The sequence below is a fragment of the Gallus gallus genome, chromosome 11, assembly GCF_016699485.2.
Source record: "Gallus gallus isolate bGalGal1 chromosome 11, bGalGal1.mat.broiler.GRCg7b, whole genome shotgun sequence".
NCBI lineage: Eukaryota > Metazoa > Chordata > Aves > Galliformes > Phasianidae > Gallus > Gallus gallus.
The window spans coordinates 1,586,800-1,613,488 of NC_052542.1; the positions used below are offsets into that span (position 1 = coordinate 1,586,800).

Genomic DNA, 26,689 nt, shown 5'->3' on the forward strand with positions numbered 1-26,689 from the left:
CCTGCCTGCCTCACGGCGGCTGGGAGTTAGGTGAGCAGAGCGAGGCCAATTTTTGGAAGCAAATGAGGTGTAAAGTTAACGTAGCTCTGTGTTGATAGTGGCAGCACTGCACCAGACCGAGGGCTGGTAACTAATACCCCATTCAGCTGCACGGTTATGGGCTCTTATAGTCCAGATCAATGAGAGTGAGGGGGTCTGATTGCTCCCCAGAGTGCTTATTTGTGTTGAAACAGCCAACAAACGGTTCCTGTAGTCATTCCCCTTTTCTAGAACTGCTCTCAGTAATGACTTTTTTATACTGATTCAGATAAGGGTGTCCTACCCCTTGCAAACCTTTGCCCCTCATGAGGGCCTTGTGAGTGGGGACAGATGGTCCCTTGCTTGGCAGGAGAAGGGCCACTAACATTTACGCTGCATCCGTACTCAAACACCCCTTAACAAATCCCTGCTAGTGCAACCATGGCATTGTTCCAAGGCAAGCACAGCTTCCTGGGCTTGGTGTAGGGAGATGGTTTAGGATATGGCCTCAAGTTGCTCCAGAGGAGGTTCAGGTTGGATATCAGGAGCAATTTCTACTCCCAAAGAGCAGTGAGGCGGTGGCACAGCTGCCCAGGGAGGTGGGGGAGTCACCATCCCTGGGGGTATCCCAGAGCTGTGGGGATGTGGCACTGAGGGACATGGGCAGTGGGGGTGGTCTTAGGGGTCTTTTCCAACTTCAATGCAAGAAGAGCCCATTTTGCTAGATGGAGAGGTCACAACCTGCCACGTTGGCCATTGCCGAGCAGTCATTGCTTTCTGTCTGGTTGCCACCATTTCTGTTTCAGGGCTGCTTGCATTTGGGGCAGAACCCTCTTGTTGCCGTGGCTGGAAGAAACAGCTATATGCTGTCCATGTGACAGCAGCAGGAGAATTATTTATCCCAGATCAATCCAGAGCTACAATAACACCTTCTGAGCAGAGAGCTCGGCTTTATTTTTCTTGTGTTTCCAGTGATGTATTGGCAGGATCTGTCTCCTTGGCTGTGTTTATAGCAGAGATGAGAGCAAGACAACCTTCTGACAAGCTGAGGGAATGAAAATAAACTCGCTTTCTGTGCTACCCAGATATTCCAGGGTTGGCTGTGGGCTCTCCTACATGAGGTGAGGGGATGCAGCAGAATATTTGTCTCATTTCCAGCTTCCTTAATAGAGCAGTGATCAACGAAGGGGAAAGTGCCAGCTGTTGATTGGTAGGAAAGCATTCTTCATAAAGCCCTAAATTTGTTTTGAAATCTTGTTTAAGAATTCCCTCATCCATTCATTGAGCTGTACTTCCAGGCTAAACAAAACTTGTCGTTCTATTTCAGAGCAATTTGTGCTTCTCTGGAAACAGTTCCCTCTTGCACGATGAAGCTCGTGTAGTATGAGGAGAATTCTGAAAGGTGCTTTGGCTTTTCTAAGTCTCCTCTCTTTTTTTTTCTTTTCCACTCCTTCCTGCAGAAATAGGGCCCAAGAAGGATGGCCCACTACTAGATTCCTGACTTGAGATTACAAAAGGTTATGATGTGTGAAAATGCCTGCGCCTGCAGTCATGCAGATGAATGCCGGAATAAAACAGCAGCGTTTCTGCTGCTTCAGAGTGCGCATTTCAGCAGTGCACAGCCCAAAGCATCCGCTGTAAGGGTGCGTAAACCCAACTCTCCATTTCCATTTCAGGCATTGCTTTGTTGAGGTTGCAGGACAGGAGCTGTCTCATTCTTTCTGTTGGAAGTGTATCCAAAGCACGCAAGGAGGAGGGAACTGACGGCCTGGAATAAGGCAGCATTATGTAAATAATGGTAGGGCCAGTAAGTCTGGGTTCAGGGAACGTTACAGAAGAGCATGAGTGGCTTGTCCCCAAGAGCAGCAGCAGGGCATGCTGAGCAGAGCGTGGAAGTGTGCATATGCTGCGTTCCCCTGTGGGCCCTGGGGCTGGCAGTTCTCAGGGCTGGAGGCTTTGGTCTCATCTTTGTTTAATAGCTGCTGATGGTTTTGTCTCCTGAGAATGTGTCCAGGTGCTCTCTGGATGTTGAACTGCAAGCCTTTATCCTATGGCGATGTGTTCCAAACCAATGAGCATTCCTTGAAAATAGCACTGCTGTTTGTTCAGCGTAACTTCTGGGAACGTTATCTCAGACTCTTGTCTTGTGAAAAATACCATTCTAGGATTTCTTGGGTCAGGGTTCCTCTGGTTGACTCCGTGCCATGTACTCATTGAAGAGGAAGGGCAATGGTCTCTGACTCTCCTAAACTTTGTTTTTATGTGATAAATCACCCATTATATGATCCCTTATACAAAAAGGATTGTCCACTCCTTGGAAAAATTGCTGGTTCTCTCTCAATGTAAACTTAACTTGAATGCCCACCACTGCGACTCTCTTAAAGGACGTGAAGGCTGAATTCCTCACGTGTGGGGAGGAATGGATGGATGACTGTAGAGACTGGCTATTTTAAGGATGAATCTGGCTTCATTCCCCAGGGAGAAGGAGGTCTCTTTTCCCAGAACCAACACCATTCTGTGTTGTTTGTGGTGGGCAATTGCTGTCATGTTATGGTGGGATTTACCAAGTCCATCCAGCACAAGTCCAGCTCTCTCCTTGTGTTGTTGCATGGCAGCCTTTAAGACATCTTCACAAAACACGACAAGGGTGGGCTGTAGGCTGTCACTTTGGCCTTCATGCATCTTTGGCCACCCCTTTGGCCTCCATGCATTTTCCTCAACAGCAAGAAGGGGCCAAGAACTGTCAATTCAGCTAAAAGCTGTTGCTAATCGTTGTTAGCTGTGCTTTGCTCTGTTCCTTGTGCTTCCAGCAGCAAATGAGCTGAGCGAAGGCTCTCTTCTGCTTCGTTCCAGGTGAAGATGTTGTCACGAGCCTGTATGGAGCAGCTGTGGATGTCAACATCAGGCTGGACAGGAACTCTTTGATGATTGCAAAGACTTACCTCACGCTGGCAAACCACAGATCTGTAGTCATCCACAACCGGAGTGAGATCATAGCCCACTTCCAGTGGAAGGCTTTTGTTACTCAGGAAGAGGAGGATCAGCAGAAGCTGAGGTTGGTGTGATAGATTCATTTCAGGGTGGTGCTCTGCCAGGGGTGCAGCTTGCGTGTGGCTCTGAGTGGCACTGGTGGTTTTGAATGTCCTAGGATGAGTAAACCATTGAAAGCATCAAGATGTGTGAGCTTCTCAGGGTAATGTAGCTCTGTTCTTCCTGTTCCATTTTTGCCTTTATTCCATCTGGGGACGATCATTTGGGGAGGAGATATTGATTGCAATGATTGTATTTCCTCACGTCTCAAATCCATGCTCTATGGGAGCACAAGCCTGTGAGATCTCAGGATCCTGGGGACACAGAGGGTCCACAAGGCTGAGGACTGCACTGAGGAGCAGCACTTAGCTCTGCTATATGCAGCAATGTTGTTATAAACTCACTGCAGTACCTTCACCCCAGCTTTGATAGGAAGGTGTTGTAGAGCTCTTTGTTGGCCCAGAAGGTTCCTTTGGTAGTAGCTTTGCCCTTCTCAGGTTTCCAGCACAAGAAGATTCTTCTGCCTGTCTTTGGAGGCTGGAGGGAGTTCTGGGGAAGAGGGAAGGTGGGGCTTGGAAGTGCCTTTGGGCTCCAGCTCAGTGCATCTTTGTGGCCGTGAGAGGTGGGACAGGTGGTGACAATGATGCTGGAAGGGCTGAGGTTGGACAGGTCCTTCAAGGAGTGTCTTTGAAGCTGTGAGATTTCAGTTTTGGGCAGCAAAGAAACACAGCCCGGGGGATGGTGAATTGGAAATTACACGTAAAAGCTTGTGTGATTTAGGGAATTGTGTGGCTTTTCAGACTTGGATGGATGTAGGTACACTGAGTTCAGAGTAACTCCATAGCTGATCAGGAAACTGCCTTAAACTGGAGCACTTTTTAAGGGCTTCTGAGCAAATAAAGTTCAACATAATTAGGTCAGAAATGCCTTGAAGGCCAAAGCTAGTTTTCCACTGTTCTCTATTTTTAATTACACGGCGTGTGACTTCCGTGCAAGCTCAATGTGTTAAAAGAAACCCCGTGACCTTCTCTTGGTGCTTCCCCGAACGATTCCTTCAGCATCTCTTCCCACCTGCCCGTCTCACATTGAACCCTGAGTCACCCAAAGCAACCAGGTTTCCTCACAGTTAACTTCCACCTGATTTATTTTCCTCCAGTTACATCTGATGCCTTGCCAGTTTGTGTTCTGGGCTTTGGCTGGAGTGTTCTGGTCTTCCTTGCTGCAGGCCATAGGAAGCATCCTAGCTCCAGTGCTAGAGCCCTGCTGTCACCTTCTTGATGCACACAGTGCTGTTATCTTCCTGCTTGCTGGCGTGTGAATCTGAACCCAGAGCTCTGTACTTCTATCCAGGGAAGTCACCTTCATCCACAAGGAGCATGCTTGGTTCCTTGAGGCAGCAGCATCTATGCAGAACTGTTGAGCTTTGCACAGGAAGCTCCTGAACTGAACCTGCAAATTCAGAGTACGGCAATGCTGGAGTTACAGCCAGTGTGACCTCCTCTTCAAATGGTTCATTTAGGCTTGAAATTGTGGGAAGCCAGTAATTCTGCTCTGTCTTTGTGCCCTGTGTGCCCACATCTGCTGCTTTGCCTTGCAGCTTGGTGGGCACTCCCAGGGTGGGAATTCTACAAAAGGTACCTTCATGGTCTCTGGGTAAATAGACAAATAAAGGAACCTCCATAATAAACATGAGTGCACTTGGATTGTGCATGCACACTTGGATGCCCCAAGATGTTCAACTTGGAGCCCGCACCAGTAAGCCTACATCTTGTGCTGTTTCTCTGCAGTTAAGAAAGAGACAACCCAACATATGAGAAGCCCTTGAGGACTCAGAACTGTTCTTTGTGGGGAAAAGCAGTGCAGGACCCCACACTTGAATGTGACCCTAAGTGGTGTGGATCATTAGGAATGTCGGGGTTCTGCTCTGTCCCCCTCCTGGAGGACTTCCTGGGATTCCATGGTGGAATCACTGCCCGTGGATGGAGGCTAGGTTCAGGCTTGCTCACCTCAGTGACCTCTCCTAATCCACAGCTCTGTAGGTCAGCCATGGAGAAAGATTTCCTATTACACTATGGGGAGCTAGCCAAAGCAAGTATTTTTGGCACTGGTGACAGCGTTTGCCTGAGGCTCTGTCTGTGTGCAGCTAGTAATGGCTGTGACTGTATTTCCTTTCTAATTGCATTTGAATTTAGCTGGTTGATGACTGCTATCCTTTTTCTTCTACGTCACCCCAATTTACTGCATATGGAGCTTTCCACCCACTCCTCTGGAGCTGTCAGTTGCTGGGTCTTTGTGGCCAAGGATTGGAGTGTAAAGGGGGACAGCAATGCACCGGGCCACAGTGCTCTCTTCTCATCCCTTGGTTGTGATCTTTGAGCACTAGAATGATTTCTGCTGTGGTGTAGGGAGAACTGGGTCAGGCTCTGCTGAAAGAGCCCAGAAGAAGGGAGAAAGTGAGGTTGTTCAAGGCTAGACTCGAGAGTCTGAATTCAGACGTACTGGTTCTGACTTATTTATTGGGGATGCTCAGTGAAGTCTCTTCCACTGCGTTTTTATGGGTATAAAACCACCAATTTCACTGAGGTAATGTGATGTCTGAGTTTATGAGTTTGCTTTTAAAGTGGTGAGGGACCTATCGTGGAAAGACCTACAGGGAACAGAAGCAGATACTGTGCTGTGGTCCAATAGGGAAAGAAAATGGCTGATACTGGGGAAATGCAGCTGAGATCCAACCTCTTCCCACTCCCCAATCCTTTCCAGAGGAAAGCACTGCAGCAGTTGCCCCGTGGTATTTCTGTTCTCTGCCTCCTCTTGAGCAGCTCTGTGGGTAGGAGAAGCCATCTGAGGTGTTGGGTGGACACTCCATTGGTTAGGGGATGGACACTCCATCGGTTGGCAGCTTTGGGCTAGGAGCTCATTTGAGGGGTGCTTGCTTTCAAAAACACGTTCTTAGCTTGCAAGCAAGGAGCAAAGCATCCTGCCATGCTGGTGAATGGGTAGTGATGACATGATCCATGTGGGACCCTGGGCTCTGGGTGAGCCCCTTGCTGTGCTGCAGCTGCTGCTGCTCCCCGCCGAGCACATTGCTGGCCCTCCTTTTACACGGCAGCCTCTGCAAATGTGTTGCTTATCCAATTATCCGCTTGGTTTGTCTCTCCCCGTGGCTCCAGGCTGTGTCACAGGCTGCGGAGGCAGGAGCAGGATGAGATGGATCGCTTCATTGATGAGTGCGTGGTGGACCCCTCCTTGCAGGAACGCCTCTCTGTTCTCTCCCGTGTCTTCCAGAACCACCGTGCAAAAGTGCAGGGAGACTCCATGCTCTTCTCCGATGACGTCTTCGCCATCGAGCCAGTGGTAAGCAACAGCTGGGGACCTCCCTCCTCTTCCTCCTCCAATGCGGGCTGCATTGCCCCATGGCACCGCTTGGCTTTCCCTACTGGGAAATGGGGATGGGAGTAACTTCCACTCAGCTCTGTGATTGAGGGCTCCCCGATGGTGTCTGGACCACATGTGATCAGCTGTTGTTTGCTGAGTGTGAGTTCCTCTCCTCTGTGCACCTGTCTGAAACGTGCTTGGAGCTTGCAGTGCTCAGAGGTATCAGTTTGGGCACACCTTACATATACTGTGTGAGGGTTAAGAAAGGATGTTGTAGTGCTGACAGTTCACGTATTAACCCTGCCCCCAAAGAAACAAAAGGAGGCCAAATTCAGGTTTAATCATGGAAGACCCAATCCCTTCCCATAGTCTGGACTTGCACCATGTCTGTCTCCTGTGTGAAGTCACCTCCGAGCTGGGCACAAGACTGGCAGGTTGAAATAGGCTTCTTATTGCACGTAGGCATGGAAATATTTTGGATTTTCAGTGTATTTAAGCAAAAGTCCAGTTTATTTCAATCAACCAGAGCACCCTGTGGTGCATGGAGCGGTGTTTGGAGCATATCCCAGGTCTCAGGTCTGGAGGGAGGTGTTTCCAGCATCACCCATCTTCTGACTTCCTTTTGTTCCTTTAGTTATGGAACAATCAGTTCCACGTTCAGAGTTGTGCTTGTGCCTTTCTGCCCCCCTGCCTAGCACGAGGGTTGCTTTTCATCAAATAAATACGTTCTTCTCTTTATCAAATGGCAGAATCTGAAAAGCTATCACTGCTCGCTTCCATAACCTTCCCTCCAGTGATGGCTCCAAGCCCTCCTGCTTTGACAGATGCCCTTTGTGCTCTGTCATGTAAATTCCACCCAAAGGTGTGACCTTGGTGCCTTGGCTGTCCCTCTGGCCAGTTACAATGGCTGCTCCCCTTCCTCCGAAACATCACACGTGGTGCCTGAGAGCACCTGGTGGAAATGGTCAGACCCCTGTGACGAGGGACTGGTTGATGGATGGATTCACGTGCATCACCCTCAGACTGTCTGCAGAGGTCAGGAAGCTGTTGGTGCTATAGCAGCCTCGTGACCTTTCTGGGCAGGATGGCTTTGCAGCCCTTGTGAGGAAGACTTGCTGCCATCTGTAGAAGCTGCAGCAGGTCACTTCAGTCTGCAGAGGGTTAACTCACTGATGAAAAATAATAGCAAAAAAGAAGAGAAGGCAGTGATTGTGGAGCTACCACGTGACCATAAACATTTTGAGCAGCCGTCCAAGCCTGTGGGAAACAAGCTGTTATGCAACTCTGACTTTCTAAGCGCATCTCTAAGTCAGTTTAATTTATTTTTGCAAATGCACAGGGTCTGTCAGCAGAAGCAGCTGTGCTGGAAGCCCAGGTGGCTACCACAGGACACAGCCCTTGCTTTTTGCTGCATCCTCTCCACTACAGCCGAGCTGTAAACACAGGGGAGCTGACTCTTCGGAAATGGAAACTGATGGACGGGGAGGATGCAGATTTGTTACTGTCCCGCTGCCCTTGACAAGGCATCACTGTCCTGTCCGTGGGAGAGATCCCTTGGTGTTGCATGTGAGCTCTGAGGTCTGTGAGATCCCCCAGGTCACGGGGCTGTGGATGGTGGGGATCCTGCAGCTCAGCTGGGAATCACTCTGGTGCCCATCCACAGCAGAGCTCACTGCACAGCACTGCAGCTTTTGGCAGAAGGCACCATCCCAGCTGGCAGCATCGGTCTGTCCCACAGCTCAGCATGGGTTTGGTTATTTATGGCCAGAGGCAGATGTGAGCGATGGCACTGCCGTTCCCATCAGTGCCCTGAATGAGCAGGGTGCAACGTGGGCATCGTTTCACTAGCAGTTGAACAAGAGGTGATGGCCTCAAGTTGCAGTGGGGGGATGGTCAGGTTGGGTAATGGGAAAAATTCTTCTCCAGAAGAGTGGTGGGGCACCAACACAGCTGCCCAGGGAATGGGGGGTGATCACTGTCCTTGGAAATGGTTAAGAGCCATGGGACTGTGGCACTGAGGGGCACAGAGGTCCAGGCACGGGTGGATGATCGGAGTAGGTGATCTTGGTGGTCTTTCCAACCTCAACAATGCTATGATTCAGTGTCGCAGTTTCCACGGTCTTTGGTTCAATGCCCACTGCATCTTTTGTGCTGCACCATCCACCCACCCCTTGCAGCCTGTCCAAGGCTGACCAGCAGCATTGCAGTATCACGATCCCAGCCCCCTGTCTTGGGTTTCTATCTTGGATAGCATCCATGGGAGTTCTCCCTGCCCTGTCTCAGTGGCCGCTCGCTGCTTGGGCTTTGAGTCTCACACACCAATCTCAAAGGGTGGGTAATGAAGCATATCCTTTTAACCAGCAGCCATTCTTCTCCTCTGGGGTAGCAGGAACGTGGTGAGGAACCTCTTCCACAGCCTGCTTTAATTTCCCAGGAGAAATAACTCATAATATTTTCTAGCTTCATAGTCTGACATACAGCAGTAATGAAGGGAGAAATGACCAGAATTTCCCAGAATAGTTATGCCTGTCTTAAAGGGATTTGTTTTAGTCATGGAACAGTGGAATAAAATGTAACTGATAATTTCTTCTTGCCCTCCAACCTTTGAATCAGGCTGCCCAGCTGACAGGGACAGGCTGCCAAAAGTTTTCCATGCAAATGCATGGAATCCTGCAAAAGAGTGACTTCACATCAGCTCAGGAGACTGAGCCTATTAACAGCTACTGCTGGCTTTCTAGTGCTGGATGAGTGCAAGACTCCACTGGTAACACTGCATTAGAACTATTGCAGAGCTGAGCTGGTGCACAGAGGTGCTATCTTACCCATAGGAGTTGGAGTCAGACCCTACAGTCTGACACATTGCTTCCAGGATGATTTTTAGGAAGTTCCCAATGCTGTAGCTGCAATGGCTCCCAATGGCAATGCAGGAATGAGGCAGTTTCCTTCTCTAGCATGGCTCCTACCACCCCATGTGGTATATTCTTTCTCCCTTTCAGAGCAAGAGAAAATGAGCCCCGAGAACCGAGTAAGTGTGGGCATTGTTGCTTCAACTCACTGGGTAGGTTGGTCCAAAGTTGAGAAGACCCATAGAGATTCCTCCGAGGGGCAGTGAGCTCTGTGTCTGCAGGGAGCACCTCTGCAAGCACACCCCAGGGCTAAGGGGTGGCATGCACCTGTGCTTTCTGGGGCCAACACTCCTCTGGTGTGTTGCAGGGACCTCAGAGTGGGGGGAGGGCTGTCCTCATTGCCTGCCTTTGACACAAAAGTTAGGGCTTAGGGTTGGTGGAGAACACTGGATGGTAGCCCGAAGCTTCCTCTGGGTTATCCTATGTCTTCAGGATGTGGTATGGTGGGGATGGGTTGATGGTTGGACTGCAGCTCAACTTTAGATCTCCAGATTGGATAGAGAATCATTAAGGTTGGAAAAGACCACTAAGATCATCTAGTCCAACCATCAGTCCATCCCCTCGATGTGCAGTAAACCACATCCTTAAGATATAGGATTACCTATAGGGAGCCTCAGGCTACCACCCAGTGTTCTCCTAAACACCTAGGCATTCTGGCCATGAAGATTCATCCCATTTTCCTTGTGCACCCTGGGACCACTTTTTAGGAAGCTGGAGCTGCTTGGAAAGTTAACACCGCCCCAAGAGGAGTGTTGGTTGTACCATAGGAGTTGGGATGGGCTGTGCTGTGGGTGAGAGCCTTGCTGTGCCTCCACTTCTGCATGCTGCAAAGCAGGGAGCTGGGATTTGCTGAAATACATCTGTTATGAAGCTCTCCATGAGCTCTTCCCTTCTGTAGCTGCAGTGGCTCCCAGTGCTGTTTCTGAGCTGTCCCCAACTCCTGTCCCTGCTTGCTGGCCCTGCACTCAGGTCCCCATGCACTGCCATGCTCTCCCTGCCGCTGCCTCTGTGCGATACTGCTGGGGCCGTGCTCCAGCCCAGTGCCAGCTCTATTTCTATCACAGATGTACTCACAGTAGAGTTCCTCAAATCCCAAAGTCAGCTAAACTTGCTCAGCTAGAAAACTGCACCGTTGGTAGCAGATACATATTCATCAGGCCAGTGGCTTTTTAATTTTCTTCCTTTCCTGCTTAGGTTCATTTTTTTGCTTATGAATTGTATTGTGCTTGCTTCCATTAGTGGGAGATGTATTGCCTCTGTCAACCTTTGAGAAATACCCCAAATGCCCCCAGGTGCCCACAGGGCCAATGAGTCTGGCTGTGGTGCATAGAGCAGACCGGTTAGTACCATCAAGAAGACATCTACTGCCCTACACTGGGAGAACCTTGGCTGGTCTGGGTGGAAGGAGAGATGCACTCTGACCTTCGCAGGCAGTGCTGGACTCAGTGAGATCTTGTTCTGCCCAACTATAAGCAATACGACCAGTAGTGATGATATGGTATAAAAATCTCACCCTGCTTTTCCAAATATGTTTAAAGCTGGGGAAGGCACTGCAGTACAGAGTGGCTTGGCAGTCATCTTCAGAGAATCAGAGAATGGCCTGGGTTGAAAAGGACCACAATGATCATCGAGTTTCAATCCCCCTGCTGTGTGCAGGGTTGCCAACCACCACACCAGGCTGCCCAGAGCCACATCCAGCCTGGCCTTGAATGCCTTCAGGGATGGGGCATCCACAACCTCTTCGGGCAACCTGTTCAGTGCGTCACCACCCTCTGCGTGTGTTGGTACTTTCATCCTAGAGAGAAGAAAGAACAGCAGTGGGGAGTGAAAGCTTGAGCTAGCTTTCCTAATATCCAACCTGAATGGGGACTTCTACTAGGATTGCCCTGAGCCACTCTACAGTGGGTTCGTCTCACTCACTACTGAGCATCCTGCCCTGTACTCCAGTTACAGGGCTCAGGATGTGCCATCCTTTCTGCTTAATGCCCCTGCACCACCTGAGGACCTCAAGCTTCCCAACCACTCTCACGACTTTGGCAGTGTTCTTTCTCAGCTCGAGTCTTTGTGGGGGTGATGGTGCTGCGTGAAGATCTGTTACGGTATCCTAATGGTGCCATAAGGTTTTATCTTCATCCTATTCCTCGCTGGAGAGAAACACTGTGCCAGGGGAGGTTCAGGTGGGATATTCAGAACAGTTCTTCTTGGAAGGAGGGGTGAGGAGCTGGTATAGCTGCCCAGGGAGGTGGGATGTCATCATCTCTGAAGGCCTCCCAGAGCCATGGGAGGTGGCACTGAGGGATGTGGTCTAGAGTCCCCACAGGCATGGGCTGATGGTTGGACTGGGTAGTTGTAGTGGTCTTTCCAACCCTAACGATTCTAAGATGTGGCACTTTGTTCTAGTTCTCCAAGAAGGCTCTGAGTCATTCTCTTCTTTCAGTCTTTTCTCATGGTGATGGGGAGGACTTGTTGGTGTTGGAAGGGGCTCCCTCCGCCCCGCAGTCCCTGGGCAGGCAGTGTGCAGAGGAGCTGCTCGCAGCGGCAGCCCAATAACTCCCCGTGTCTCTTTAATTTCCGTGGGATCTGTCCTCTGAGCTGTAAGCACCGAGCCATGGGAAGTGTTACAGTTATTTAATATTTATGCCTCAGGAGCGCCGGAGGCTCCCATCAGTTCAAGGCTCGTCTGGACAAAGCACTGAGGATGCCCAGCAGCCAGCAGAATCACAGCCCTGCTTTGTTGATAGAAAATAACTCTGCTCCCTGTCTCCTTCTATCAGCTGCGTTTTTCACTCCTTGCAGGGTATCACTACAGCTAACAAAACGCCTCTGTTGGGTGCCAGTAAAGGTATGGGGCTGGGGATGTTTTTTTTTTTTTTAACAGCTGATGCCAAACTCTGATCAGTGTTGTTGATGAGTGTTCACTTGCTCCTTGCTCTGCTGCTGCCCAGGTACAGGCCACAGTGGTTGATACCAAGAAACATGATGTTTGGAGGTAAGCAGCTCGCTGTCTGCTTCTGTTTTAGGAGGGAGACGTCTGGCCAAATTCCTCAGCTGAAATTAATGTGATCTTTAGACCCCGAGAAGCCAGGCTCTATCAGCAGACCGTCTACTGCGACATCTCAGGTGGGGCTCCCTGTCCCTCTTCCCCTGCCCCCAGCGGTGGTGGGGCACCAGCACTTTGTGCCAACCTTGCACCGGGAGGGTGGTGATGAAGGGGTGAGATATCAAGCCATGGGTTTCCCCCGACGTTGTCTCTACAAGGACAAAGGACTCCATACTAGGACAGCTTCACAGGCGCTGTGAACCTCTAGGTGCTGGGAGCAGGTGTGACCAGCCCACCCCAGGTCACCCTCCTTGCCCTTGCAGAGGTGGCAGCTTTGCTGTGCTAGCATAGGCAGGGAGTGCTTGCAGCAAGCTGCATGGTTCAGGTTACCTTGCCTGTTCTCCAGGGCTCCGCACAGTGGTGGTCAATATGTTTTCCAAGAGGGAGAAAGGAACATTGAATTCTTCCCCATCAAAGTGGAAGAGATGGGAGGTAATGGTCCTCTAGTTCTGGAAGATGCAGCCACCAGCACAGCTGCTTTGTGCCTTTCCTCTCCTTGGCCCTCTGAGCTGGCAGATACAAATGTCATGAAACAGATTTTATTTATACAGTAATTGCACGGGGTTTGCTTGGCAAATGCCACCTCCAGTAATTACACAGGGCTTGTGTTAACAAACCATCTTCCTGCCTGCCAGCTGCGGTTGTTAGAGATGTGGAAGGGAAGGATTTACTTATAATGTTGCTCCCGAGGGATGCCTCCAGCTCTGGGATCGGTGCTCTGGCATCCATCACTTTGCTGCAGCACCCTCAGAGGTACCCCCAGGAGGGCTGATCTGTGGCTGAGAGGTGGGGAAGCTGCTCGTGTGTGGTCCTGGACCAGCCTGGGTGTTACAGGAACAGAGCTGGGCAGAGGGTTCTGCTCTTGGAACAAGGGTCCGGCTCCTTGGAGCCCCTGGAGGGCCCACGGGAGAGCTCAGCTCTTCCACTGGCTCCCTGAAGGAGGACCTCAAGGCCATTTAAATTATGTGCCTACGCCCATTCCTCATAAAACAGAACACAGTCAAGACAAACTGTCAGAGTTGAGGTCCCTCGGTGCAGAGGGAATCTGAAGAAGCAACAGCGATGCTCAACAGGGGAGTCAATTAATTTTGCTTCTCGTTTCCTCTAAGAAGCGTGACTGTTCTGTGTGCATTTGCATGCCATCACAAGTCCCCTTGGGGCATGGTGTGCAGATGGTCGATGTGTCCTTTGCTGGGAGTATTTGGAAGCTTGGCCCCAGTGCAGCCCCATGCATGGTACAGCCAAATCTCATGTGCCTCCGTGGGTCATGGAGCAAGCACTGGTGGGTCAGGAGATTTGCAGAACCTGTCAGCACCACACAGCCTACAAAAAATCTGGCAGTAAAGTTGTGGTTTGAAATTTGCTGAGAGCAAATATTTAAGCTCAGAATGAACTTTTAGTTGTTCATGCAAATAAAACTGTGGTTCTTGAGCTGCTGGAAGGAAGTACACAGTAGGGGAGGTGGTGCTCAGACACACAGATTTTGGTTTTGGATTAATCCACACTCAGAAGCATATTATGTTGCAACTGATTTATGCCAAAAACTCCAAGCCATTCACAGACCTGGGCCATGATAGTTGGAGGAGCCAAGTCCAAAATGGTGGACGCTCCCTTGCCTTGTGGTGGAGCTGTCCTGCTGAGATCCAGGCTCTCAGTGCACAATGTTGGGTGTGGATTTGGGACTCAGGTCAAAAAGGAGGTGCAGCTTCTCCATGCCCTTGGTACCACCCATCCTCTGTGCTCCAGGACATGGTTTTTGTGGTGGGAGGACTGCACGGCGCAGTTGGGCTGGGTGGAGGTAGAATGAAGGGTCTCTGTGGTCCTTCAGGAGAGGCTGAGGACATTCTGCAGAAGAAGAAGGATCACCATTGATTGGTTTGCTTGCAGTGGCCGTGGGATACATCTCTTGGGTGCACGAATTGAAGCTTCACAACTTCATGGATAAAAACTCATCACTTGAACATATTTGCCATTTCCTAAGAGCTTTGGTGGGCTCAGATCTAGAGGTTTTAATGAAGGTGAAACCACGCGTGATGCCAGATGGATAAATCTCTTGGCAGCAAACGCCCAGTGCTCTGTCTTTTACAGTGTCTGTGAAATAGAAATCCACAGCCCTCCAATTAATGTCTGAGCTGCAAAACGTAACTCTCATCTCTGCCATTAGCTGGCCTTTGGCTGTAGCCGTTTGAAAGATGTTGAATTCAACAAAGCTCCATAGCTCATGCTTTCTGGCTTTTATCCAGCATCCTCATCTCATGGCTGCGAGATCAAAAAGTCAGTTGTCACTCAGAAGGCTGTTCCAGGAGAGTTTTCAAGTTGTGGTGTTGTCACATCTGGGCTCATCTTTTGCACTGGAAATCATCTAGCATGTTCTAAATAACTATATAGGAAGGTGAGGTGCTGGCACTGCTGCCCAGAGCTGTGGGTGGTGCCCCATCCCTGGAGATACCCCAAGACATGGGTGGCCCTGAGCTGGTGGGGGCAGCCAGCCCAGGGCAGGAGTTGGGGCTGGCTGGGCTTTAAGGTCCCTTCCAACCCAACCAGGCTGCGGTTCTATGATAAGATTCTGTGATCGTGCAAGGAACTTGAAGGAAAGGAATACTTTAGTGTGAAGCTACAACTCTTGGGCTTTCTTCTCCACCTTGTGCTCCTCATCTTCTGCACGGAGCAGAACGGGATGGCAGGGAGCCCCGAGCCAGCATGGGGACGGGGACTGGAATTGAGGTATTGGGGCAACAAAGGGAATTGTTGCACTGAGATGGAAATTCCCCGCAGGCCGTGAGACCAGGCTGCCCCTACGCATCAGAGGGGAAGGTGAAGGGCCCCGGCTGCGCTTCAGCTTTGACCAGCTGGACATTGGGAAGGTGTTTGTGGGCTCAGCCCACAGCTACGAGGTGAGTGGAGGAAACCCACCTGGCCCCCACCTGAGATCTGCTCCCTGCAGAGAAGCTGGGAATGCTTAGAGCTGCCCACCGTGCTTTGCTTGGTGCTCTGCTGGTTGCACAAACAGCAAAGCGTTTCTGTAAATGAGGCCGAGGAACTTTCCATATATTTGGCATCCAGGCTCTTGCAAAAAAGAAATAAAGCAGAGCAACCAAAGGAAGGTAGTAAATGAGGCAATGCATCATGCCAGACGTTTTGAAAAGCGTCACTGTGGCAGGAAAGGACACATTGAGGTGTTTTCTTACCAAAATATTTTGCTCTCTATGCATTTTTAATGCTGATTCCTTATTGCTTCTTGCTATATTAATTTATAATTTCCATTACTTGAGAAGAGATTAATAAGTCAATGATGCTGTTAGTCAGTGCTGTCCTAAGCAGCTGGACTGGAGATAAACCTCAGCTCAGGGCAGGCTCACTAAGAGTTCAGTTTACCATTGTGCAATCTGAATACCTGAATATTTTCAGCAGCAGCTGCAAAATTAAAAAGCAAAGGGCAGCTCTATGCTTCTGCCTCAGTTCTCCTGGCATATTTCGCAAGGGCAGAAGGTAGGGAAAATAAATCCAGAGCGCATAGATAAGGCCCTGGAAATGGCAGGGTTTCTCCCAGCAGCAATTGATAGCTTAATTTGCTGCAGGTGGGTTTGGTGGCGGAGCGCTGCATGTTGCGACCAGCGTAACAGAGCTGGAGCTCAACAGGCCTTTTAATTATTGTCTTTTACATAATGGTGGGCTCTTAGATGATAGCAGTGGCTCTTCATAAAGAGAAGTTCTTGAGAATGGGTGTAGTTGTTCTGCACCTCGCTCCCATTCCGTCCTGACATTGCTGGTTGGGCAAAGCCCAAGGAACTGACAGACTGAAAAAAAAACAGAAGTATAGAATCAGTCTCTTTCTATGGAACCATCACTGCTTTGCATGAAGAAACCTAAAGGCAGAATTTGTTGTGTTGTCTTTCCATTGGCTTCCACTGGGAAGCAGCACACGGCACCTTCAGCCTCTTAGCAATGTTAACTGTTGAATTAGAAAGCAAATCATCCTTTTGTAGGAGGATTCCTCGTGCATTTCTGTTTTTCTCTCTGCTGCAGGCAATCCTGTTTAACAAAGGAGCCATCGATGCTCTCTTTCACATGGTGCCTCCAAGCACAGCGCTGGGCTCCTGCTTTGCCTTCGTGCCCCGTGAGGGCCTGATCCCACCGGGCGGCCTGCAGCACATCCACATCTCCTTCTGCTCCACCATCCTGGGGCAGTTCACCGAGGAGTTTGGGGTCACCGTGCACGGCTGCCCCCAGCCCGTCACCTTGACTGTCAGGTGAGGTGGGGACTTGATGCCCTGGGGTGATCCCACCGTCCCCGGAGGTGTTAAGGAACCTTGGAGATGTGGCACTGAGGGACGTGGGCTGTATTGGTGGTAGGTGGATGGTTGGGCTGGATGATCCAAGAGGTCTTTTCCAACCTTATCTATTCTGTGATTCTCAGAACCAGAGTGCTATACAAGCTTGTCCCAGGTGGTCCTTCCCATCGGCTGGTGGGATGTGGTGTTGGAGGCTGGAAAGTTGATGCTTGGTGTTGAAGAGCTTTGGGGTGGCTGTACCTCCTCAGCAACTCTTGAGGGGTACCATACCAACCACCAGGCCAGGTAGTGAGGGAATGAAAGGAATCTGCAGTTGATTTATCAATAAGGTAGGGAAAAATTGATTAAAAAAATAAATAAAGAGCAAGGTTATTACTTTGCAAGAGTGGTGAGTAGGTCTGTTGACCTCCGGTAGAGACACAATTACGTTAGCTTTGTGTTTGGAGGGAAAGTGCTGCTTTTTTTGGAAATCAAGAGGGAACATTTCACAATCAAATAATTTATTCTCCTCTGTCCCTCCCCCCAAAATTGGTCACGGGATTTTGTTGCATAAGCAGCTTTCTCCTTGAGCAAGGGCGGACTTTGCTTGGAAAGATGTGCTTATCACAGGTAGAGTACAATTTTATTGTCTCATGCCCACTGCCCTGCCATGGCTATGTTCCTCAAGAAGGTGGTTGTCCATGGTGGACAACCATGGTTTCTGGTTTTTCCCAACCAAATGAAATGGTTCTCTTTTCTCCAGTGGCTCCCAGAACTTCACTCCCAGTGCCAGCTCCTTGTGGTCCCTCCCTCAGCTCAGTGCAGACCTTGTTTCTCAGTCAAACAGGGTTGCTCTTCCTGTTTTTGATCCTTCCCCCCATCCTTGAACTCCTGATTCCTGGACGATGGCTCCTTTGCAGCCCATCTGACGTTACCTCCCCATCTGTAGTATAATTCCCAGTGAAATCTACTCCTTGGAGATGGCATCTGCCTCCTCGATTCCCTTTGTTTCAAAGTTCCCTCTCCAGCCCTTATCTTTCTCCCTCCAGCCCCACAACTCCTTCGAGGTGCCAGCTGAAGGTGCACCTCTGCTTCAGGGGGATTTGTGGCCTGGATTTAGTCCTCCATGGAGAGGATTTTCAGTTCTTGGAGGAGATCTGCCTGGTGGGACACGGGGCTGCTAAGGGAGGAACAAGGTTGAGAGTTCACTCTTACCTGATGTTATCTCTTGTGCTCTGCAGTGACCCCGCTCTTCCTATGCACGTGCGTTAAATAATGCTACTGTAAGACAAAATGTGGCCAAAACCACTGCCTCCCTCTATTTCCTGCAAGCTGTACTGTTATCAGCTGTTGCCCAAGTTGCTCGGGGTTGGCTGCTTGCCTGAGCCTTCTGGGCAGCTGCTCAGGTTTAGGTTGAGCACAGGCACAGCTCACTCAGCAGGAATGGAAGCCTGGCAAGGCTCGTCCCTGGCAGCTCCCAGCATCAACCCCAGCTGTGCCTGGCTTGGAGGTAGTTTTCCATTGTCTCCTGGCACGAGCTGCAATGGAAAGCATGTCTGTTCCAAGTAAGCTGGGCTGGCTTGGGAGGTTAGGGCTGATTATGTGAGGTGGTCCTTGGGGAGGGATCTTCAGAAGCAGCAGGGATTTGGACCTGGATTATTCTCAGGATCTAACTCAGTTCCAAGGAATCAAGAGTTAGCCTTGGGTTGAAATGCCTGAAAGTCCATTCTTTTTGATTACCTGATCAGAAGATGCCTAAGCCACAGGAGATTCTTCTTTGGATGCCAACCTGAACACTTGTTTCTTTGGTATTTAGAAAGGGTTGGGGAGAATGGGGGACCAGTGGTGGAGGCAGGTCCCTCCTATTGGGCTCATGTACAACAGAGGCACGATGGCAGTCCTGGGGATAAAACTAGAGGGCACCTTTCTCTACGATATAATTAAAAAACAACAGGTATTGATTGGCTCCAGCCAATGGCATAAATGAATGGATGTGGTGCAGCTCCAGGTGGTGATTTCAGTGGGTGGTGTTTGCAGTTTGCAGCCCAGTTGCTGGATTGTGAGGGCAGGGAAGAAGGTGAGCTGGGCTCAGGACACCCACACTTGGTGGTGTAAGACACACGGTGCTTGTGGATGTGTCTGCTGGCACCCTGGTGATGAGATGATGCTTTCCTCCACAATTCAGCCATCCAGTGTACAGAATGTTTGCTCTTCTAGTGGTGAGCAGTGGGTTGTGTCTGGGGCTTCCCTGTATTCATATGCCTCAAAATCCTGTGTTGTGTGATCAAGGTCCTTTGAGGAAAGGATGTTCATCTAGTCCATGGAAACACCAGTTCCAGAGAGAAGTAGGGGACTTGCAGGTGGGAAGTAGTGATTACAGTAGTGATTCCACTTCGTTTGTGTGGACACCTCTGAGCTCTCGTAGTGTGGATGGGGGGGAACGGAGGCACAGAGTCATCACTTGTTCAGGGTCCTTACCAGGCCAGATGATGACTCTTCTTTGGCTGCCTCCTGTCCACTCAGATCATGGAATCATTGAATGATTTGGGTTGGAAGGGACCCTTAAAGGCCATCTGGTCCCACTCCCTGCAACAAAAAGGGACGCCCACAGCTCCACCAGGTGCTCAGAGCCCCATCCAGCCTGACATTGGGTGTCTGCAGGGACGGGGCACCCACCACGGTTGCCGTACTGAACACAGGGGGTGATGAGAACCAACCCCCCTTGCCCTTCTCTTTAACCAACCAATGCCCTCTGCCTGTTCTTTGTCCCCACAGAGGCTGTGTCATTGGACCAACCTTCCACTTTGACGTACCTTCCCTCTGCTTTGGTGACGTCTCCTTTGGTGAGTGCACCCTGGGTTTGGTTTGCCAGCCTGTGTGTTGCAAGCTAACACAGGAGCATCTGTCGCATTCCTCCCTTGGGGTGTTAAAACCGGGGCTGCTGGCTGCTTCACAGCATTGTGCAGCTAATATTGCACACGAGGTCACTGGGAAAAGCTCCTGAGAGGAAGCATGGACGCACGGTTGTGTTTTAACCCAAAGCTCCCAGTCTTCAGCAGCAGAATGAACACGAAGGCTTGTGTGCTGGGGTTGCCCAGGAGGTGGGAGCTGGGACCTCGTGCCAGCTCTTCCCTGTCACTTTCATGGGAGAAATCGGTGTGCTGTGAGGACACCCTGCTGTCCTTGTGCCCCCACATCACCCAGCATTCCCAGAGACGGGGCTCCTGCCCCTCTGCTGGCACAGCCCCTGCCTGAGCATCCACAGCTCCCATTGAAATGCAGATTCTGACTCTGCAGCTCAACCTCACGGAAGGCTTTTTACGGAGAGGATCTAAAGTTTAAATGTGGAATCAATTGTGGATTGATTGAAGGGCCATTATCATTCTGTGCCCAGAATGCCTGTTTGGTTTTTTGGTTTTTGTTTTTAATGGACTTTTTAAGAAAACTCATTACGTTTTCTGAGCTGCTTCCTCCTCTCCCTGCATCACCATCTCTCACTTTATTTCCTTTGGAGCAAATAAAACAAGAAACGCGCCCAGCAGAAATATGGTTATGTAATGCAGGGTTCATCCTGTGTAATCTGAGTTTATTAATGCGGTGTTTCCAACTGAAGAAGGCGGCATTCCTATTTCTTGCTGCTTCTAACTGCACTGCGTCTGGCATCTTTGGGTCCTGGGCTGTCTGTGTTTGTCCCTTTTGCACCCCTCCTTGCTTCTGGAGGTGGGCACTTGGCGCTGCTGATAGGCGTGCGCTCTGCTCTCCCTGCATTTGGTCTTTCTTCCCTGCCTGGACTCACTGCTCCATCGTGGACAGGCAGCACTAAGCTGCTGATGTAAACCTTCACAGGTAGCAATCAAAGCCTGCGTGGATGCCATGTCCTCATTTGTTAGCTGAGGCAAAACATATTTCCTGCTCAGTTTTAAGCATCAGGCTTGAAAGCAGGCTGAGGGTTGTCATGTGCTCAGTCTGCTTGCCCCAGAATAGGAGATGCTTTCATAGGAGCTCCTGCTCCAGCTGCATGCAGGTGTCCTGGAAGACCTGTGCTACCTTTTCCAGCCCTCTGTGAATGCAGCTCAGCCCAAAGTTGCTGCTGGCAGGTGCTGAACCTGCTCTTTGGGGGCTGATCTTAGTCCATATAGATAATCCAGTTGCGATGGGATCAGTGGTAGAAACGAAAGGTCCGATGATGCAGCTGAGCTAGCATGCCTAGCTGCTATGCCAGCTGCCACCAACCTCAGCTGCTAAGAGAAAGGAAACACCGCAGGAGTGTTGCATTTGCAGTGATTAGCTACAGGAACCTTGCTTCTGTCCTTGAGACTGCAGAGCACAGCGTATGCACTGAGCGCATTATAAATGCAGGAGCTGCAATAGGCAGCAGTGTGACAGCACAGGCACAACCACGTGGAGGAAGGCACAGTTTGCAGTGAGTAGCTGGAATGCTGCTTTGCACAGCGCTGTAGTTCCCAATTGAATCCTTTCTTTTCCTTTACATCTGTTTTCTTCATTCTTACTGCGGATGATCCTCAATGGCAGCATGCTGCTTTGATGGGTTGGAGGTGGTGGGATGTTTGTATGGGCTTAAGATAACGTTCAGCCTGAGATGTGGAATTTCATTGCTTGACTTTGCAGAATAAATAACTCGGTCTGTGTGGATGCATGCACACAAATGAGAAGCAATGGGTACTGTTTAAGGATAGGGGTAGAGTTAGAGAAGGAGAAGCCCATGGTGATGGGCAGCCTGATTCCAAGCCCAGGCTTTTCTAACAGGATATTCCCAGCAGGAATCAAGGTGTAATCAGGCATAAATTCATACTTTCGTAGGCTTTCCCCACACCTTGTCGTGCCGCCTCAGTAACACCTCCTTGGTGCCCATGACATTCAGCCTCCGCATTCCTGGGGACGGATCTGGAGCCCCCAGCGTGAGCAGCTCTGCCCAGGTGTTGGACAACACTCATCTCTCCTGGAGGATGGGGCTTCCAGCTCACCCCAAGCCCACCGAATTCACCGTGATGCCCTGCAGAGGGACCATCCGTGCCCAGGGGACGCAGGATGTGCAGGTATGGAGCATGCTACTACAAGAGGGTTTAGCACTGCTATTGTTAGAATCATAGGATGGCCATGGTTGGAAGGCACCTCAAAGCCCACCCACTTCCGTGGTCTGGGTGCCCCCACCAGCTCAGGCTGCCCAGGGCCCCATCAATGGCCTTGGGAAACCTCCAGGGATAGGGCACCGACAGCTCTCTGACCTACCTGGAAGGCCACAGTGAGGTCTTCCTCAAAGCCTTCTCTTCTCCACACTCAACAAGCCTAACTCCCCTAGCCTTTCTTCATAGGAGAAGTCCTCCAGCCTCTGAGCATCTCCGTAGCCCTCCAACAGCTCCTTCTTGAGAGCTCCTTAGAACCATTGCTTTGATTTACAGTGAGCAGAAGACGGCTGTTAGAGAGATGTCATTGCATAAAGTTTGCTGTTCTTCTTAGCTTTGTTTCTAATCCCCTGCCAAGCGGGAGCTGCACTGACTGCAGTGATCTCTAATGGGGACAGGAAGAGCTGTGGCAGCCACAGACTGTGCAGCACCTGCTGGGTCATACTTTGCCCTTGTAAATCTGCACTCCATCTGTTCAAGCCAGCAGATTTCCCCCTGGATTTTTGCTACTGTAGATAAGCTTTAAAATTAAGGGTCTGATTTTTGTACAGTGTTGTACGAAAACTGTGTAGTTAGTCTATTTGTGCTTTAACTTGGTTTGCACAAGCCTTGATAGCTGCAAGGTGTATTTAACAACTTGGCTATCCTCATCAGATCTGTGTTAGTCTTCTGTATGTGGACCAGCATAAAATAAGGCCCAAATCCTCCCTTTGCGTACTGTGGGATGAAGGACCCTATGTCCAGTGGCATGTCTCACTCCCAGAGGCCTGTCTGGGATTAGTTGCCCTGTGTGTTATTCCTGACTGTCTCTCTTGACCTGTGGGTTGCTAAAACCTGGATCACCTTAAAGAGAATTCCTTGGGACTGGACCTTTGTTGTCCTCAGATTCTGGCCCCTTGCCCATTTGGTCCCCAAATGGGACTTTCCTGGATTGGGAATGTCCACAGCTCCTAATGAGTTTTGACATCCAGGGCTGGTGGAGCATCCATCAGCAAGGTTCTGTCCCGCCCATCGATCCCAGGTGGTACAGCTTGTATCACACACAGACACAGGCCTTTGCGAATGATTAAGTGTTTGATGTTGTGGATGCTCTGTCCCTGGAGGTGTTCAAGACCAGGTTGGATGGGGCCCTGGGCAGCTTGGTCTAGTACCCAATCTGGAGGTTGGTGGGCCCTGCCTGTGGCAGGGGGTGCTGGAACTTGATGGTCCATGGGGTCCTTTCCAACCCAAGGCATGATATGATTCTGTTATTCCCTTCTGCCAGGTCACCCTGTGCTCCAACACAGTGAAACAGTACGAGATGGCACTGGTGGTGGATGTGGATGGTGTTGGCAAGGAGGTGTTGGCACTTCTCCTTACAGCCAGGTATCAGGACTCCCTTTGCAGCTCATCTTCTGTCCTGGGGCTTCCACCACCACTGTGCTGTTTGGAGCTTGACCCAACAAGAAGCATAAGTTAATGAGCTTGTTCTGCCCAGCTGGAGCTAAATCAGCTGTGAGAACAGCAGGGCTTTCAAAGCATTTTGCATGGAAAAGCACCTGTGCTCAACCGACACTGCCCTGAGTGTTTCTCTAAAGGGAACAGTAATTATAGTCATGATTGGCTTGGTCTGTGGTTCACTGAGGAGTATTTCCAAAGAGTCATCTTCCTGCAAGGGGAGGGTGGGCTTGTGCTGAGTGGTGACCAATAGGCATCACGTGGGACCTGCTGCCAGCTGGTGTCTGCTCCAGGTCATGAAGGTATAATAAAATGGGGAAGGGCTCATGGCAGAATTGGTGAGCAAAACATAAGGGGGAAGATGTTGAGATGAGGGGAGGGGGAAGTAGTCCCTGATGTGAAGGAAGAGCTCAGATTTCTCTGCTCTCCTGTTCTTCTGACCAGGCTCTGAGCACCTGATGGAGCTGTGGGTGTCCCTGTTCATTGCAGGGGAGTTGGACCAGATGACCTTTAAGGGTCCCTTCCAACTGAAGCCATTCTGTGCTAAATGTTGGCTGCATTACAACAGGAATGTAGCTAACCCTGTATATCTTATTAATTGAATGTACTTAACAACCGTAATGATGTTATCTTGATAAGTCGTTGGCATTTTAGGATGATGCCCATGGAAATAGCCAGGTGGGTTTGTGGTATTTTTGAGGCTGTGGGTCAGAAATGCTCCATCCGTGCTTTGATCTCTCACCAACCTCTCCCCTCTCCTGTAAAATGGGTGCAAATGGGAATAGAATGGGTAGTTACAAGCCCATGGAGTGAAGGAGCAAGGTAACCGCATAAGCTAGGAGAGGACACAAAACAGAATGGCTCCTGCCCTCTGTGGCTGTGACAGATGGACAAATTTGGGGCAAGGGAGACCACGGTATGGAAGGAGAGGGAGTTTTTTTTACCAAAGGGCATGGGTGTTATGTGCCACGCATTCTCGTCAGCCTCCTGAGCAGGAGGTGCCCCCAAGGACTCAGCGAATAAAGCAACTCTGCCCTCCCCTCCCCTGTCCCTAACTCCCCTCTGTCCATCTCTGTCCTAGATGCGTGGTTCCCCTGCTGCGGGTGCTCAGCCCCGTGGTGCCCTTCGGCCGCTGCTTCCTCCAGCACCCCTACCAGCGGGCGCTGACCCTGGTGAACGACAGCGACGTTCCCGGCTGCTACGGGCTTCTGCCCCAGGTCTGCCTCTGCTCCTCCTCTTCCCAAACCCTCCCGGGGGGGGGGGGCTCCAGATCTTTTGCTTTGTCCCCCTCTGCTTTCTCCGGTGGGGGCTCTTGAAGCTCCTTGGCTCAGTGACTCAAGCATGTCAGGGTGGAGGCCGGTCACAAGCAGTGTCCCTCAGGGGTCGGTCTTGGGACTGGTGCTCTTCAACATCTTTATCAGTGACAGACGATGGCATCGAGTGCACCCTCGGCAAGTTTGCAGATGACACCAAGCTGAGCAGTGCAGTCAATACATTGGAAGGAAGGGAAGCCATCCAGAGGGACCTGGACTGGCTGGAGATGTGGGCCCATGAGAACCTAATGAGGTTCAACAAGGTCAAATGCAGGGTGCTGCACTTGGGTTGGGGCAATCCCAGGTGTTTATACAGACTGGGAGAAGAACCCCTTGAGAGCAGCCCTGCGGAGAAGGACTTGGGGGTCCTGGTGGATGAGAAGCTGGACGTGAGCCAGCAGTATGCGCTTGCAGCCCAGAAAGCCAACTATATCCTGGGCTGCATTAAAAAAGGGATGGCCAGCAGGGAGAGGGAGGTGATTGTGCCCCTCTACTCAGCTCCTGTGAGACCTCATCTGGAGTACTGCATCCAGGCCTGGGGCCCCCAGTACAGGAAGGACGTGGAGCTCTTGGAGCGGGTCCAGAGGAGGGCCACTAAGATGACCAGAGGGCTGGAGCACCTCTCCTGTGAGGAAAGGTTGAGGGAACTGGGCTTATTTAGCTTGGAGAAGAGAAGGCTCCAAGGACACCTCATTGTGGCCTTCCAGTATTTGAAAGGAGCGTATAAACAGAAGGGTGAACAGCTGTTTACAAGGTGGATAGTGATAGGACAAGGGGGAATGGTTTCAAACTGAGACAGGGGAGGTTTAGGTTAGATAGTAGGAGGAAGTTTTTCACCCAGAGGGTGGTGACGCACTGAACAGGTTGCCCAAGGAGGCTGTGTATGCCCCATCCCTGGAGGCATTCAAGGCCAGGCTGGATGTGACTCTGGGCAGCCTGGGCTGCTGGTTGGTGACCCTGCACATAGCAGAGGGTTGGAATTCAACGCCCTCTTTCTCCTTGGAGGCATCACAAAGTCCACCTACTCTTCTCCATCCCAAAGCTGAATTTGGTAATGGCCAGAGCTGGCGCCACTCTCACAAAATGCTGATCCCAGGCCGACAGCTCTGCCTCCCAGTCCCACCCAGCATCACAAGGAGCATGCACTGAGCCCTGGCAGCATGGAGGGAATCTCTTTACAGCCTGGATTTAACGAACAGAGTGGGGTTTTGGTTTGAAGTGAAAGAAAAAAAAAAAAAAAAAAAGTGATATCCCAGGAGTCAGGAGGGGGACCGACTTTTCATGCAGGTGGATAGTGGTAGGACAAGGGGGGAGGGGCTTAAACTGGGACAGGAGAGGTTTAGGTTAGATATCAGGAAGAAGTTTTTCCACTCAACAGGGTGGTGATGGACTGCAGGAGGTTGCCCAGAGAGCTATGGATGCCCCATCCCTGCAGGCATTCAAGGCCATGCTGGATGTGACTCTGGGCAGCCTGGTCTGGTGGTTGGCGACCCTGCACATAGTAGAGGGTTGGAATTCAATGAGCATTGCGGTCCTTTTCAACCCAGGCCATTCTATGATTCTGTGACTCTATGAAATATCCCACCAAAATGGTTAGAAGCCATTTGTCCCATCTAGGAGCACCAGGAGGGTGCTGCCGTGCGGTACTCCAGCCCTGCGCCATGCGGGATCATCCAGCCCCACAGCTCGGTGGAGGTGCCAGTGACACTGCAGGCCCAGGTGACAGGCAAGAAGCTGACGGTGGCTTCGGTCGCGGTGTTTGGGAGAGAAGGATCCCCACTGGTGAGTCCCGGAGGTGCCCTTTGCATGGCTCAGTTTGGTGGCATGCCCTGAGGATTTCCATGAGTGAATGAGTGATGGTGGCTGGGGTGGCAGGAAGCCAAAATCTTGCTTCGCTGTGTGCTCGTTGGCTGCGTGCAGTGCTGAAATCAGCACAGCAGCCTGGGATGGGGCGAGCGTGGGCATGGGCCAGATGCTGCCATATGCCTGGAAGTGTTTGTTTGTCCTGGGAGCGAAGGAGGTGACAGGAGCTCTGCAATGCACCAGGCTGCGTCCCCAGAGATGGTGCATTTACAGGAAGCAATGCAGGAAAAGT

The 26,689-nt window shown here is 50.7% G+C and overlaps 1 protein-coding gene across 1 annotated transcript in view; it reads left to right on the top strand.

Moving 5' to 3' along the window:
- Nucleotides 1–26,689, top strand: part of HYDIN (HYDIN, axonemal central pair apparatus protein) — a 104,038-nt gene that overhangs the window by 20,533 nt on the left and 56,816 nt on the right. The window contains 10 exon segments of the mRNA NM_001159371.3: nt 2,872–3,073; nt 6,219–6,402; nt 12,350–12,449; nt 15,205–15,323; nt 16,456–16,679; nt 19,476–19,543; nt 21,522–21,757; nt 23,109–23,209; nt 24,363–24,498; nt 26,212–26,376. Coding sequence (NP_001152843.3) covers nt 2,872–3,073; nt 6,219–6,402; nt 12,350–12,449; nt 15,205–15,323; nt 16,456–16,679; nt 19,476–19,543; nt 21,522–21,757; nt 23,109–23,209; nt 24,363–24,498; nt 26,212–26,376 — 1,535 coding nt within the window.